The 17,096-nt window shown below is 41.2% G+C and overlaps 1 protein-coding gene across 1 annotated transcript in view; it reads right to left on the bottom strand.

Moving 5' to 3' along the window:
* Positions 1–17,096, bottom strand: part of ZAP70 (zeta chain of T cell receptor associated protein kinase 70) — a 107,387-nt gene that overhangs the window by 39,269 nt on the left and 51,022 nt on the right. Inside the window, exons 8-10 of the mRNA XM_088448894.1 lie at positions 8,592–8,772; positions 6,393–6,605; positions 3,462–3,654 (exon numbers count right to left, since the gene is read on the bottom strand). Coding sequence (XP_088305020.1) covers positions 3,462–3,654; positions 6,393–6,605; positions 8,592–8,772 — 587 coding nt within the window. The remainder of the gene's footprint in view (positions 1–3,461; positions 3,655–6,392; positions 6,606–8,591; positions 8,773–17,096) is intronic.

Here is a 17,096-nt window from a genome sequence, read left to right as displayed (position 1 = left end):
ACACTACCATTTCAATACACTATCCCAAACAACAATCCCACAGCTATACAAGGAGGTCAAAGCTAAAGTCATTACTTCCCTTGAAAAGAAAATTGTACCTTCTATCAACCAATCTACTGTATGCATATGTGGACAAGCAGCACTGGTCAACAAAAGGATACATAACCGTAACAGCTCACTGGGCAGGTGTATCGCCCTCAGCAGCAGCACCAGTATTAACAGCATCACCATCTTCATCCTCATCCTCATTCTGTCAGCACAGCAGTGCTTGTTGACTTCACAGACACAGTGTAAACTTGTTGAATAAACTTTGTAATGTTATATTCAAATGGTTCACCCCACAAACACTCTACTCTGATAATGGAGCCAACATTGTGTATGCAATCTGAAGAGGCAAATTGAAACACATTCCATGTTTGCCCACACAATAAACTTGGTGATTCAGAATTTCTTCAAAAAAGACAGGTCTGTGCAGAAGATGATCCCTATGGCCCGTAAAATTTTGGGGCTATATCGGCATTCTATAATGGCCTGTAGAGAATTGTACCATCTGCAAAATTAATATTACCTGCCATATCATTAGCTAAAGCAACAAGTATTAATGAGGTGGAATTCCATACTTTATGTGCTTGAGCGACTGGAGGAACAGTAGCAAGCCATCAAGAACTTCACATCTAACCATGAAATAAGGAGAGGGGGGTCATGTTACCTTACTGCAGCACATTGGATAATTCCTTCAGTTGTATGCAAGCTACTAAAGCCATTTGAACGTGTAACACACAAAAAGATCTGTGAAACTGCCAGTTGAGACAAGTCATACCCCTACTTAAACTACTTGAAAATCATTTAGAGAAGCTGAAAGAAAATATGACAGAAGCAAGTGATTCTGCAAAGTATGTTGGCCTGGTAGATCAATGTCTTCATTGCCTTTGCAATGACCCAAGGCTGTACAAAATCTTGCAAAATAATGACTACATTTTGTCACCCTATACTTGTTCCTAGCTTTAAGTCCTATGTCATGTGTTTTTTTCATAATGACCCAGGTCTTAAGACATGTAAAGAGATTCTTGTGAGAAAGTTGATGTACCAAGTCTCGCATCCTTTGATGAATCGACTCAGTGCAAAAATCTGAAAGGATGCTCTTATAACAAGATGTAGTCACCATCCCGGTGGTAGGCATGCCGGCGCTCACAATACTGGTGCTGGAACACTGACAGTAGTCAGAATCTCGGCTACATAATCCTGACCGCCGGCATCCCGACGGTAAGTATTGGCTTTAGGGGGAGGGTTACGTTTAGGGTTAGGGGTTAGTGTTAGGTATTATGAGGAGGGTTAGGGCTAGGCTGCAAGGGGGAAGGGTTAGGGTTAGGCTACAGGGAGGTGGATTAGAGTTAGGCTACATGAAAGGTGGGTAAAGGTTATGGGGAGAGTTAGGGTGGGGTAGGATTAGGCCACTTACCTACTTGTGTTGGGATTCTGACTGTCAGGATGTGCTGTCAGTATTCTGACTGCTGGCATCCCAACCACCAGGATCCCGCACCCAACCTGTTCTAATATCTGGGCAGGTTTAAATACCCAATTTGACAGTGATAACTCTATCACAGCTCATACTTTAATATATATACAAATGACATCACAGAGTGTATATTCCAACATGGACAATCCTGAGGAAGAAGAGGATTAAACCCCCCCTTCTTCTTCTTCTTCTTCTTCCCTTCTCCTCACATGTAACTGTTCAACTAAGGTCTGGACCTGTGACTCCCACCCCACCCCTCTTTTCACATTGCTTGATGTTTTGTTGATAGTTTTTTCTATTTATTCACCCTTTCCTTATGTGTCTGTCCTTCAATAAAGCTTTGGGCATGTGCTCTACTCCCTCACCCTTTTCCCCATCACACTCATTGACCTTGTTAACTGTTGTTTTGTTAAAGTAATTAGTGAATAGTGCAGTACATGATGTATAGTGTAGGATATCTTATACCATATGTCTAGTAATGTACTATAATCTATAATGTATGAAAGATTCATGTTTTGTGGTGTATTGTGATTTGGCTGTGCTGTGACACAGTGCATGTGAATGTCATGTATGTATGAATGTTTTTTCTATCTTTATGCAAATAAAGAATGATTTTTTAATCAAAACTGAGATGTTTTATCTTTCTTTTTTTGCCTATCTTGGTCCTCGCCATCTAACTTTAATATAGGGCATTTTTAAAAAAATGTTTGTTTTGACTTTTAATTAATTTTTATGTATTAAATGAGCATTACTTAAACTTAACATGAACACAACTTTATCATTCCAAATTAGCATCTCTAATACTGAATGATGATGATCTTCATGACATGAATGATGAGGAATATGATGATGACATTGTCAATACTGTCAACAGTGAGTCAGTGATGAAGAACACCACTGAACCCAAAGACAAAATACATTTAAAAAAATTACAATGAAAAAGGTTTTTTTACCTTTCTCGTCATGTCCTCTAATACAGATGTGTCCTTTTATACTGTGGCTCAAGTTGCACCAAATAGCCCCTCTCGGCGTGCCATGTCTCAATCGGCCGCACCAAGCATATTTTTTGCTTAAAATGTGTATTTACATTGAGTAACATTTGTACAACTGTGTGCGACTGAACCTGAATCTGCGTAGAAATGACAACTGATACAAGCAGCTGCTTTTCCTCACACCAAGTTCTGGTGTGCTTCATCTGCGACTTTGTACGTGTGTTATACCAATTTCTGTGTGGTTAAAGTCACAGCCTACTGTCTCTAGCACACTGTAAGCAGCCTTTCACTGCATCTGCGATCCAATTAAGACACAAAATTGAAAGAAAAATACTGTACTATTCTCATCTCGGAGCGTCTCAGATGCTTAATGCATGAGAATACATTCAGTACACAGAAATATTTTCTAGGCTTCAATTGATATCCAAATGTCCGAATTTTCCCTAGACCGAACTACAGGTGATTAAACTGCACATTTACCACACACTCTATCTATGAAGGATGCAATACAATTCCCACTGTCACATTGTTTTCACACACTGACAAGACCTCTATCTGTTCTTGATTCAGTTTTTTCAACATCATTAGTATCTACTTTTTAAAAGGAACTTGCCACTATTACTGCCACCATTTGATTTCTGTGTGTTGCACAAAAGGACTTCACTTATATTTATCTATATTATATAGGTATTGTATCTGATATTAAACTGCTGTGTTGGTTCTGCTGCTGTATCACTAAGTTTAGACAACCAGCTCCGTGCAACCTTTGGACAATATTGATGAAAAATAAAAATATTGAAAATGTTGATATGTTCCTTTATAAAATTGACTGTAAATGAATACAAATGAACACTAATGATATTAGTATCAATGTAGGTACAAACTGTATGACAAAGGTTGTGACTACTTAGTGAATCACTCCAGTATTGTCTAGTATTTCCAAGTATTATTACCTTATAATAACTATCGTCTATTGCCAGAGCCTTAGAGAGACCAAAGTCACTGATCTTTGCATAATGTTGATTCACCAGGAGAACATTACGAGCAGCCAGGTCACGATGCACAAAATTATGTTCTTCAAGATACTTCATTCCCAAGGACACTTGGTGCATTAGCTCTACAATATTATTGACTGGTACTTCATCCCTGCAGAAGAGGCAAATAAACAGTTTTTTAAAAAATACAAAACACAACACATATTCTACAAAGAAAATAATACAAAGTTTTAATAATTGGAATAAAACATAGTCTTTTCTGGAAAAATCAGATTGTGCATAGTGCATTGGGTGGCAACATCCAGTAAAGTGAGACATCTGCAAGGTATGGTCAGGAGTCTTGAGTATAATACAGTAGGTGGAGGAACAAGCAAATATTATTAATATTAATAGAAGTATCAGATGGGAAAACACATGAAGCATTTTTTTTTAGCAGTCAGCCATAAATAAATAGGCTGAACATGTTTTAGCTAAATCTGAGACTCACAGACATTTACTGTATGCCTGAGGTGGAACAGAAGAATAATTTGAGTACAGTATGGATGTGTGCACCTAGTAAGATATCCACAAATATGCATCTAAAGAGGCATATGAATTTGTGGGGATGGAGGCCTAGTGTATGTGTATATATATATATATATATATATATATATATGTGTTGATGACGATGACATCATATGCACTATCTAAGTGCTTCTGCTAGGCTGTTTGTGTATTGCTTTTCCCCACAGATGATTCATAAGCATTGTAGCCAGATTATGGAGAGTCAGAAGTATTACTCGTTATCTCCATTTGGAATACTGCGGGAAGAAGACTTCCATTGATTTAGAAATCAGTGAGATGTTTATATATCAGTATGTTTGAAAATGCACATCAGGGCTGGAGCAGGGCTCTGTGCCACCCTGTACCAGCTCTGTCCCCCAAACGGTTATGGATTGATAGATCTACAGTAAAAAGGTAGACAATGTCTAGATAGACAGCAGATGTTAGACAGGCAATAGGTCGACATGGGCAAAAGGTTGACAGGGACAATAGGTCGACACACTAAAGGTAGACATGTAAGATGGTCGACATGAAAATGGTCGACACATGTTTTTTTTTCTAACCCTAATCTTCACCCTAACCCTCCCCTTGGTTCCTAACCCTACCTCCTGGTGCTTAACTCTAACCGTCGGGGTAGGTGCCTGACACTAACCGTCCCTTCTAGTGCCTAACCCTAACCCTCCGGTAAGTGCCTAATCCTAACCCTAAACCTAACCTTAAAGAAACAAAAAATCATGTGTCGACCACTTTCACGTCGACCATTTTCATGTCGACCTTTTGACCCTATCGACCATTTGTACTTGTTGACCTTCTTATATATCTACCTTTAGTGTGTCAACCTATTGTACCTGTCAACCTTTTGTCCCTGTCGACCTATTGCCTGTCTAACATCTGGTGTCTCTCTAGACATTGTCTACTTTTTTACTGTAGATCTATAGACCAGGTACCCCCAAACACGTGAGGTCATGATGTCATGTCATGGGGGAGAGGCCACCGGTGGCAGGAAGTAGACCACTGCCCAGGCGGAACGTCCTTAGGACCCTCCAGGCGGGTCTACAGGCTGTTAGGAATGTATCTTGAATGTTCTTTGGATGTTCCCGGCAGCTCTGCAGCAGCACTACTGACTGCAGGATGCTGTTCCAAACACCTGGCAAGCCAAATGCAGATGCCATGGGGCAGCAATGGTGGCGCCCCCAGGGCTCTGTACCCTCGGTGAGGGCACCAATCGCAAACTCCTAGTTTCAGCCCTGATGCATACTTATTAATAACACCTCCAAGACCCTGAAATATGGGTGAGGAAGCAAAATATACTTTTTAGCTGCTCCCTTTCAGGTATCTTGTTTATACCTACTGTATACTAGGGATGTGCAGGCTCGGATAGGTTCGAGTTTGCACGTGGAGTTCGGATTTTTCCCTCCAAAAAAACGGAACTCAGAACGAGGCAAAACGTCATCTTACATGGACGAACATCATCATTCCTGGACAAAAGACCAGGAATGATGATGTTCGTCCATGTAAGATGACGTTTTGCCTCGTTCTGAGTTCCGTTTTTTTGGAGGGAAAAATCCGAACTCCACGTGCAAACTCGAACCTATCCGAGCCTGCACATCCCTACTGTATACATTCTCTATTTTGCAGTTAGCAATCTAAAAAAATGAATTACATAATAATCATACCATTTTTGTGATTGAATGAACGGAAAAATGCATTTAGCAAACTCCACAAAAATGAAGTCCTTGGAAATAGTCATGTTCCCTACACACAGCGGCAATGGCCCTAAAAATGCACTTCCTCCAACTCATTCCAGTATTTCACATTGCTCCAGAAAACTGAGCTTTACAAGGAACACCCTGACATTGCAAGCAAAGAGGAGAAGGACCCAGGTTACATCTTGCATGGTGGTTTTGCATGGGGTAAATGATGAGAGACTCCACCAGGGAGCAGCGTTGTGCTGTTTTTATACTGTATTTCTAGAAGTGTGTTTTCTGTTTGTGGGTAATAAATGTATAAGTTAATATAATGTAAAATGGGATAAGATGAATTTAAATTATGTTTCAGGTCTTTGTGGTAGCTTATTTGCTGTTTACAGTTAAAGGGGGCTCATTGTTTTATGTAAAGCTCCCTGTATCTGTACTTATATTTAATTTAATGTATTTGTAATGTTTCCATTTTCCAGAAAACTACTTAAAATTGCATACGTATACTCTATAAGGAATTATATAGTAAAAACTTGCATGGTACAGTATATACACGTTATGGTGTAATTATCAGTTCTACCATACTGAATCGGCTTTTCTATCAATCTCTATGCCACATGTTGAAGATTACTCTTCTTATGTCACTTACTTCTTTGATGATAGGAACTTGTTGAGGGGTCCAGCTGATGCCATTTCCATAACCAGCATGAGGCACTCTGCCTTGCACACCCCTATCATTCTGACGATGTATGGATTGTCCAGCTGATGCATGATTTCTGCTTCTTTCATCATCTCATCCTTCACCAATGTTTGATTTTCATTCTCCATCTTTAGTATCTTGATGGCCACATCAATTTGGCGTCTGACAAATCATATATTATTTCAGTAAAACGTCAAAATTCTAGAATGTACAATTGAATTTTAAATATATAGAACCATTGGGAAGTTATCAATGGTAACGGTTTTTAACATTCATTGAAGTTAGAACCATCGTTTGCCTTGATTGCACAAGTTGATACGTATTTTAAATGCTTTCTATCATATAGTACATGCTTGTTTTTTATTGTTTATCCACTCATTGGAGTGAAATTTCATTATTATATTTTTATATTAAATGTTTATTATATACTGGTCTTTTTTATACTTCATTAATTAATATATTGGCACACTTATCTATACTTAGTCCACTCAGTGCCACATAATTGTTTTTCCAATTCTTGCTATCTGGGATTTTGCACACCCCATATTGTTGGGTGCTAGTGTTGTTAGCATTGATTAGTGTTAGAATCTTTACCTGAGTGCCTGATTTATTTCTCTTTTTGTTTGTTTATATTAGTTAAGTAGAAGCATAACAGATATTGGAAGTTTGATATTTGTTTCTAGAGAAGATAGCTAGGATTGGACTATTCTAGCAGCTACTCAGACATAATTCTCACCTAACCTCCTGGCCATCAGCCAGCTCCTGACGCCTACCGATACGTCAGATAGTCAGTCTGAAACACTAAGTGCAGAAGGGGTGCTTAATGTGAGTACCCTTCCTCCTGCAGTCAGCAGTCATTCAGAATGCTGCTAGCCCAGTGTAGTTCAGTCATCTTGCTGTTATTACAATGACAAGATCATTAGTGTCATGCTGCTTGCAATGAATGAGTGTGGGGAACAACAGACAAACAGGGGTTGGTGTTGTCCAATTATTGCTGTAGTTTCAAACATGAAGCAGTCGGGAAGCCGATGGATGGAATCCCGACCATCGGCTTCCCGACTGTCTAATCCCGGCAAGGGCTAAATGACAGGCATCGAAATACTGACGCCTGTCATTTTACCTATGCCGGGAGCCCGACACCCGACTTACCGATCGAAGGTAAGCCGGGCCTGGACAGCCGCGGGGGGGAGAGTTAGGTTTAGGGTTCCTGGGGTTAGGCACACCCCCCCCGGGAGTTTAGGTCAGGGTTACGGGGGAGAATAGGTTAGTGACTACTTACCTCTCGACAATCGGGAATTTCACTGCTCCCGGGATGCCGCTGTCGGTATTTGAACGGAAATCATACTGAGTCCGTTTCAAACAGTGTTGCAAAAATGTACTTCAGAGTAATCCTTAGCAATTACTTATTTCATGAATATATAATATATATGGATATTACAAGTCTGTCTCAAAGTATTGCAAGATAAATAAAATCTGTCCTGGCTGATATGGCAGCTAAATGATTACCTTCTTTGCAGCACTATTACAGTGTTGGGCAACAGGTTGTACACAGCCCTCCGTGCCTTCAGGTGCCAATTCTTGCACTAGATTTTAATAGTTTTGTGCAGCTCAGTACATTGTTAAATTAAAGTAAAAATAAATAAAAGAAGTTGAATCCTGTGATGTTCTGTTCTACTATAATGAACTGGAAAGGGAGGGGATGTAAGAGCCCATACAACTTTCTCTTTCCCTCTCCCTCACTCTTTCCCTCTCTCTCCCTCTGTCTCTCTCCTTCCTTCCTTCTCTTCCTCTTTACCTCGCCCCCCTCCCTCTCTTTCTCCCTCTTTAACTCTCTCTCTCCTTCTCTCTCGCTCTCTCACCCCCCACTCAAAATCCTGCATCAGTTCCCACAATTGTCGTGGACATGTAGTATGCTGCGACCTTGCCAGTCAATGGGGAGCCAGGAGACAAGGTAAGGGATATAGTAGTGGCTGCTGGGGGCCTTGGCAATTTTATTAGTAGGGGCCCCCACAAACCTTAACCACTTAACTGATGTGGTATATGGGATGTGAAAGCAGCCAGCTGTGCTTCAGCTGACAAGGTGAGTGAAATGGTCATTCTGGCCCTGAGTAGTTAATATTAGTAAGTTTTACTTCCCTTTGAACTTACCTTTTCATCTTGTAGACCCCTTTCTTAACGAATGCAAAGTTTCCAGCACCCAACTCAACTTCATCAATTAAAAGTAACTCTCTTTGGAGAAAGACTTTGCGTTCTTTCACTTCCTCGGGGTCACTGTATGGACTGTCATATACACTGGTGTCCATAGGTAAGAGCCGGGATTTCGCACCACCTGATAGGTAATGTAAGAGATTTCTTCACAAAATAAAATAAAGGGTAATCTCAGGTGGCAATTTCTGAAGTTATTAAATATTCAAATAAAATTTTTCTTGATGTTAAAGTCTAAATTTCTGGTATTTTCTGTTATTGGAACACTTGCAATTACAATATTTGCCTTTGTAAGTGCACAAAACTGACCCAAATATTTATTGTAGTGTTTGTAAAGAATGAGAAGGATTCCACCTTCCTTGGCTTTGTGATAATGTAATTCACCCAGACATGATCCACAAGTCTATCATTCTACAATCGCTATGAGGAGTGATGGACAGCAGGCCTTCTTCTTTAGGGATAAACACCTGGAGAATGTTAAAATAATACCGTACTTAATGCAGCATTATTATAATAGAAGAAAATATTGAGCGCTATGTGTGTTCTAAATAATGATAACGTGGCACCTGTGGAAATAAGAATTGGTTAAAACAACTTTGTTTATAGCTCCTTTTGGAGAATGTGGTGAGTTCCTTCGTGGAATGGACTGGCACTTCCGCCCGCAAAAATAGCTGTTAACTATCTCTCCCTACCTTACCCTTCCTGAGACTGGCCGCTCTCAGAAAGGGTAAGGTAGGGAGAGATAGTTAACATCTATTTTTGCGGGCGGAAGTGCCAGTTCATTCCACGAAGGAACTCACCACATTCTCCAAAAGGAGCTATAAACAAAGTTGTTTTAACCAATTTTTATTTCCACAGGTGCCACGTTATCATTATTTATAACACACATAGTGCTCAATATATTATTCTATTTCACTTATTATTTCAATTGAGCTGCTGAAAACATTAGAGCGCGGTGGTACATTAACTTCTCCATATTCAGCATTATTATAATGTTAGATTAATGACTTGGAAATAACAGTCCAACCTGTGTGGAGAAATAGCTGGAATGGCTTTGGCAAGGGGAAATTAACCAGGATTGTTGAAGTCCTAGGGCCCTATTCATCATTACATAATTATCACTAGTGATAATTATTAGAGATGTGCGGGTCCTGTTTTACTCGGTTCTTTTCCCCAAAATTATCGCATGTTTTCGGGTTAGTTTGGATTTACTTTATTAGCTATCCAAAACACGTGATAGCCGATAGACAATAAGATGCCGCTTTTGAGATCTGAACATATCCGAGTAAACCGAACCCGCACATCTCTAATAATTATGTTTTAAACTTGCTGCAAGTTAAAAAAAATCTTTTGTAGGCATTAATCATGCCTCATTAAAAAAAGTATAACTTAAAAAAACCAGTTTTTCTTGCGGAGTCAGCTCTTTGGAAAAGTGATACTTTTCCCCATACAGCTGAGGTATCCATTAGGATTTCCGCACTGCGTCTGTCCAAAAAACCCCTCCCTGCCTTCCAGAAGCCGGTGTTATCCCAGCATACTAAAGTATGGGGTCCATGGAAATTATCAGTGGGGAATTGTAAGCAGGAGATATCTCCTGCATTACATGCTTAATAACTAGCCCTGACCCTTAATTTTTACAAAAGTAGGGAAAACTTTATCATTCACCCATTTTTGTAGGAAGGGATGATGAACAGACCCTGGACATCTAACGTACATAATTTAATAGTGCTTCCTGCACTAACTGCAGGATAAGGCATTAGTCGATTATATATGGGGTGTGTTTATGTTCTTATTCTCTTATCTAGAGCTCATCTTTAATGAAGTGAATTTAATCTATATAATAATCGTAGATGGTCTGTGCTGTCTCCAATATGCCCAATAGGTGCCATGGTGCATGTATATTGCTACTCTGCCTTTCCAGCAGAAGCCTGAAAATCTGTGATACCCAATGTGTGATAAATTGGACATGGATAAGGTGTCTCCTCCAACAGGCATGCAAATGTCTGGTAACTTGGCTAAAAACTGCAAAATATTTAAACTAAGGTTCAATATATACCTTACTGCAAGTGGTGCCGATAATGAGGAAAACATCCATTTTCCTCCATGTGATAGGAGAGGATATGCTAGCCCTTTCCAACAGTTTTCAATTTGTTGAAAGGCAGAATATGGACTAATCCTCTATAATACAAAGGTTTGAGAGCACTTTGTACCAAGAAAGAATGTGACATATGAAAGATATGTTTTTCACTTGTAATCAGAAGAAATGAGATGGGTTTGGTCAGTATGTTACCGAACTGCAAACATTCAGCAAAACCTGTGAGTTTGGTGATTTAAAGGAGTCGCTGATTAGAGATTGTATTGTACAGTATGTAGAATACCTTATACTGTAATTGAAAGGGATTGGTGAGAGAGCAAGATTTAACACCAGACAAGGCAGTGAATATGTGTAGGGCTTCAGAAATGACCACATCACAAACAAATCAGCTGCACAAAGAAACTGATGGTGCTGTACACATGGTGAAGAAAATAAAGCCAAAAAACATCAGTCTATAAAATGAAGCAGCTTAACACACAGTCTAATCAAAAAGTGTGTAGTAGATGTGGAAACAGCCACAATACTAAAATGGCAAATCTTGCATGAAATATGGGAGAAGTAATCACTTTTCCAAATGCTGTAAAATGAAAAGCGAGGCAATCAAAGTGCACACTGCAAAATAAGATGAGGCTGAAGAGTTTTTTGTGGATTCTATTGATCTTTGCAATGCAGACAAGAAGGGATGGATTGTTCCTTTAACAGTAAATAAAGTTGTCTTTTCCTTTAAGCTTGATACAGGTGCGCAGGTGAATTTAATTTCTTTTCAAGATTATAAAACTTTTAGGGGTATCTTTACTAAAGTGAGAGTTTTTAGCATTGGAGATGTTGCCCATAGCAACCAATCAGATTCCACTTAACATTTAACTAGCACCTTCTAGAAGATAATAGCTAGAATCTGATTGGTTGATATGGGCAACATCTCTTTTAAAAACTCTCACTTTAGTAAAAATACTCCTTAGAAAATCTAAAATACATCCAGCCAATGTAAAAGTTGCAAGCTATATTGATGAGAATATTCCTGTAAAAGGTACCTGCCTTGTGGCACTGGAATATAGAGAGAAACAGTTTAAAACATCTCTACTGATTGTAGACAAAGATGTGTGGTCAAATTAAAGATTAGTGAGAAGCTTAACTTGATAAAGAAAGTTTTTATGGTGACATCACAAGAAGAAGATGAGTGCAAAACAGTCTTTACAGAATACAGTGATGTGTTCGAAAGCTTAGGCTATCTGCTTGGTAAACATAAATATTTTCCACCAGTGATACACCCCTGCAGAAAAGTGTCATTTGCAGTGGGAGAGAAACTGCATGGAAGCCTTGGGTGTGATAAAGAAAAGGAACCTTTTAAACTACCAACCATAGATTAAATAATGTTGCAATTTGCAGGAGGAAATTGGTTCAGTAAATTTAACGCATCTTCAGAATTCTGGCAAATGAAGCTAGATGAAGCCAGCTCAAGGATGTGTACATTTAATCCACCAGAAGGTCGATTCAGATTCTGTTGACTATCATATGGGATAATGTCTGCTCCAGAAGTATACCACAAAATAATACACATGATTTTTTAACATATTCCAGATGATGAAACAATGGTAGATGACATTATTATCCGGGGTTCTACAAAGGAAGAACATAATTCTAGATTGAGACAAGTGAAAGAATTTACCAGGAAAGTAAATATAAAGCTAAACAAGGACAAATGTGAATTTAGCATGAAAACACTTGCTTTTATGGGTGATGTGATCTCAGATCAAGGTGTGAAGCCTAAACCAAGGAAAAAAAACAACAATAGTGAATTTGAACCATCCTACATGTCAGAAGATGATCACTTAGGAAAGTTTATTTCCCAACTCTCAGATCAATCAGCTCCACTTAGATGGTTATTAGACCAAGATAATGAGTGAATGTGGTCATATGAACAAGAAGAAAGTTGTCAGTAATTAAAAAACAGGTATTACAGAGCAACTTGTCATAAGAGTCTTGGGTCCTGCAAAAAAGAATAAGGATTTCAAAATATTCTTCGCAATTTTGCATAGGACATGTATTGTTGCAAGAATATGAGGAAACATGGTAACCTGTAATCTATGCATCTAGATTCTAGAGCATTGAAACTTGAAGTGCTGACACAAGGTATGCTCAGATAGGAAAAGAGCTCCTAGCAGTCACTTATGCATGTGAGAGATGTTATCAGTTTTTGTATGGTCTAGCGTTTACAGTAGAAACTGACCACAAGTCATGACTAAATCAATATATTACTGCCCCAAGAGCATTTAACAAATGCTTATCAGACTACAGAAATATGATGTACAATTGCTGTACTGTCCTGGTAAATACATGTACATTGCTGTCATGCTTTCTGGTGCTGTTGACGAAAGCTAAAGTCCTGGACGTCCAGGGAAAGAGATAGAAGCATATGTTGACATGAATGTAGCTTCTCTCCCAGTGTCTTTTCCCCCCCAAAAAATAGAAAGAGACAGATGACACAATATTAGATGAAATTATTCTGAAAAAATGGCCAGCAGGAAAAAAAATCTTGTTGCTGTTTATTCATGATTACTGGATGTACCAAAGTGACCTTACTGTAGTCAACATCATTCACAAAATGCAATAGATTTGTCATACTTGCACGTGTAATAAAAGGTATGCTGTGCAAGATAAATGAAGGACACTTAGGAGAAGAAGAATGTAAGTGGAGGGCAAGAGAAGTGATGTATTGGCCAAGAATGAACCAAGAATAGCACAGACAACAGCTACATGTGAATTATGTCTTACGTAAAGACCAAAGCAACAAGTTCAGCCGCAGAGTCCATAAGCAGTACCAGAGAGACCATACCAGATGGTAGGCACATATTTTTTTATTGTAATAGGAAGATTTACATTGTCATGATTGATTACTCTAATTACCCAGAGGTAAAGCTGTTATCAATTTCATGAAGATGGTCTTTGCAAGACCTGGCGATCCTACCTGAAGTGTTCACTGACAATGATCCTCAGAACCTAATGAATAAAGCCACTGATGGTGAAAAGGATTTCTACAAAAGTCTCTTAATTTACCAAAGTGCACCACTACACAATGGATTTTCTCCAGCACTAATGCTGATGGAAAGGAGGATTAGAGCACATTATTCAATATAAGATGAACTGCTTTAAACTCATGACTGAATATTAATCAGATTGAGTAAGGAACCACAACAGGTGAAACAAAGACTGTTCCCTGATAGAAGAGCAACAATCTTTTCTGATCTTAAATCGGGTGACCAAGTCCGTCTCAGAGACCATGAGAAAGGCATTTGGAAGCAGAAAGGTACTGTACAAAGCACAAGTAGCACTAAGATCTTATACTATACACTCAGAACATAGAACAGAAGTGAGAAGAAATTGGGTGTACAGATGTGTCCACATATATCTAGCCCCCTTGTGCGTTAAACACCCATTCTAGTCACATCATACCGTGGCGTGACTCGGTAGCAACAAGTGTCTTTTGGTGTGACTTTTTATCTTCAAATGCATATTATTTGCACATCGATTTGAATGGAATGCACAAGCAGCTTCTGCTGATTAAAATGATATGCCTATATTCTGCATGTGACTGTGGCTGTTACTGCATGCGAAATGCTATATTACAGTGGCACAGCCGCTGACACTGTAATGTAGCAATTCGCATGAAGATGCACCCACAGTCGCACATAGAATATAGGCATGCTGCACATCATTTTAATCAGCAAAAGCTGTTTCTGCATTCTATTTGCATCACGGTGCGATTAAGATGCAACGGTGCAATGAAGGTAAAAAGTTGCACCAAAAGACGCTCAATACTACCGAGTAACACGGAGCTCACGAGTTATGTGTAACGCGACTTGTAGCTTATGGAGGATATATGTATGTGGACACATCTGTGTTTATTACCTCAACCTAAGCATCATGAAGACAACTTGATTGAAGACTATCATTTATCTGACACATGATAATCTTGAAGATAGTGGTCAAACCGTGTCTCATGAAAAGGTCCAATATGGTTGATGAAACACAGACTGAATGAGAGACCCAAAAGAGAAATTTGCAGGCCTGAGAGACTCATTAATATATTAACATAGGGCCTGATTCAGACCCGGTCGCAAGCGCTGAGCGCTCGCAACCGGGTTGATGTTTGCCCACTGTTCGTCGTGCGCATACGCGAGACCTGGCTAGTGACGGGTGCTCCGTCGCTCCGGGTCTCACACCAAAGGGGGCGAGCTGTCGATGGTGATTGACAGCTCGCTCCGTTTGGTAGGCGGGCTGGGGGGCTGGCTGGCTAAACGGAGGCATTCCCAAAGGAAAGCCTGCCATTTGGGGGCGGCCCCACTGACATCACCAGTGATGTCAGTGGGAGAGCTTCCGGCTGTTAGAGCCGGAAGCTCTCTGGGGCTTGCGGCCACGAGACCCTACAACAAGGGTCTCGTCGCAAGCCCGATGGTCACGATGGTCTTGACCATCGCGACCATCAACCTGGCCGCTCGCAATAGCTGTGGGTGGTCACCCACAGCTTAGCGAATGGCCAGGAGGCTGGACAAAAAAAAAATGCCCTGATTCAGAGCGAGCGCACGTTCAAAGCGTCTGTCTCTGAATCAGGCCCATATTACATTGTTATGTTGTAGCATTGAAAAAGAAAAGGGGATATGATGTTATTGCATTAGATATATGCTTAATATTCGATGACACACTATAGGGAATGCTGGGAAGTGGGTGTAGTCCTGTGTACAGAGGGCCTGATTCAGACCCGCTCATGAGCGCTGAGCGCTTGCAAGCGGGTCGATGGTGCCCTAGTGCGCATGCGCACGACGGAGGGAGCTCCGTCGTGCGCATGCGCGAGACCCAGATAGCGACAGCCAAGCTGTCGCTCCGGGTCATGCACCAAAGGGGGCGTGCTGTCGATGTTGATGTTGAGTGACAGCACGCCCCCTTTGGTGGGCGTGCCGGGGGCGTGGCTGCCAGACGGAGGCGTTCCCATGGGAACGCCTACCGTCTGGGTCCGGCCCCACTGACATTACTAGTGATGTCAGTGGGAGTGATTTTGGCTGATAGATCCAAAATCACTCCAGGGTTTGCGGTCACCGAGACCCGACCGCAGGGTCTCGTCGCAAGCCCGACGGTCACGATGGTCTTGACCATCGCGACCATCATCATGGACGCTCGCATAAGCTGTGGGTGGGAGGACGCTCCAAAAAAAAAAGCCCTGACTCAGAGCAGGCGCTCGTTCAGTGCGTCCGGCTCTGAATCAGGCCCAGAGTGCGTATAATTTGTAATGGCTGAATAAAGAAGCACTACAGTTATAGGCATGTGCACAGGGGTGTAATGTCCCCAGTATGGTGCCCAGCGCCCGGTCAGGACTGATTACTGACCGGGCTAAACATGGGCACAGTTGCTCTGCCTCCCAGTGCCTTCTGACACTGAGTATGTGCTCAATGAGATGCAATGACATCACGCTGCGCACATGCCCGTCCACCAGCTTGCTCTGTCTCTCCTCCTGTGCTAGGCTATGAGGAGGTGGGGGAGCATGCTTATCCTCTTAGGAGGATTACACATCCTTCAATTGCGGTGCACTGGCACTCACTTGGCACTGGCAGGCAGCAGGCATTGACTCAGGCAGCAGCTGTCAGAAGAACTGTGCACTATCTCAGGCTCTCAGTGTGTGTGACTGACTTCTGTAAGTATACTGCTACTATGTACTATGGGCCTGATTCAGAGCCGATCGCTGCAGACGGGCGCTTACTCTGAATCTGGGTGTTTTTGTTTTTTTTGTCTCCGGCCACTCGCAAAGCTGTGGGTGCCCACCCACAGCTTGTGCGAGCGGGCTGGAGAGTGTAGCAATTATCGCGACCATTGGGCTTGCAACAAGACCATGGGGTAGGGTCTAGCTGCCGCAAGCCCGAGTGGACTTCCTGCTCTAATAGAGCAGGAAGTCCAGTACTGACGTCAGTTGTGATGTCAGTTACCCCACCTACAAACGCCAGGCATTCCTAAGAGAACGCCTGCGTTTGTCCGGCCACCCCCCCTACCCGCCCACAAAAAGGGGCGATCTATCAATCAACATCGACAGCCGCCCCGTCTTATTGTGAGCCCCATAGTGACTGAAGTTCAGCCGCTCAGCGGGGCTCGCGCACGCCGGACGCGGCGCGTGCGCAGTGGGCAACAATCGAGCCGCTTGCGAGCACACAATACACAATCGGGCCCTATATCCCAACAGCGCCTTGATTCACTCATGTTGTTGTACATTGAGCAAGAATTGGCTTTGTCAGTAAATTACAATGATGTGATTGAGAAATTGAAGTCATTGACAGCTGGTGAGCGACATCTCATTCTTTAGAACAAGGAAG

The sequence above is a fragment of the Taudactylus pleione genome, unplaced genomic scaffold, assembly GCF_031769625.1.
Source record: "Taudactylus pleione unplaced genomic scaffold, aTauple2 ptg000471l, whole genome shotgun sequence".
Classification (NCBI taxonomy): domain Eukaryota; kingdom Metazoa; phylum Chordata; class Amphibia; order Anura; family Myobatrachidae; genus Taudactylus; species Taudactylus pleione.
This window is presented reverse-complemented; position numbering and strand designations above follow the sequence as displayed.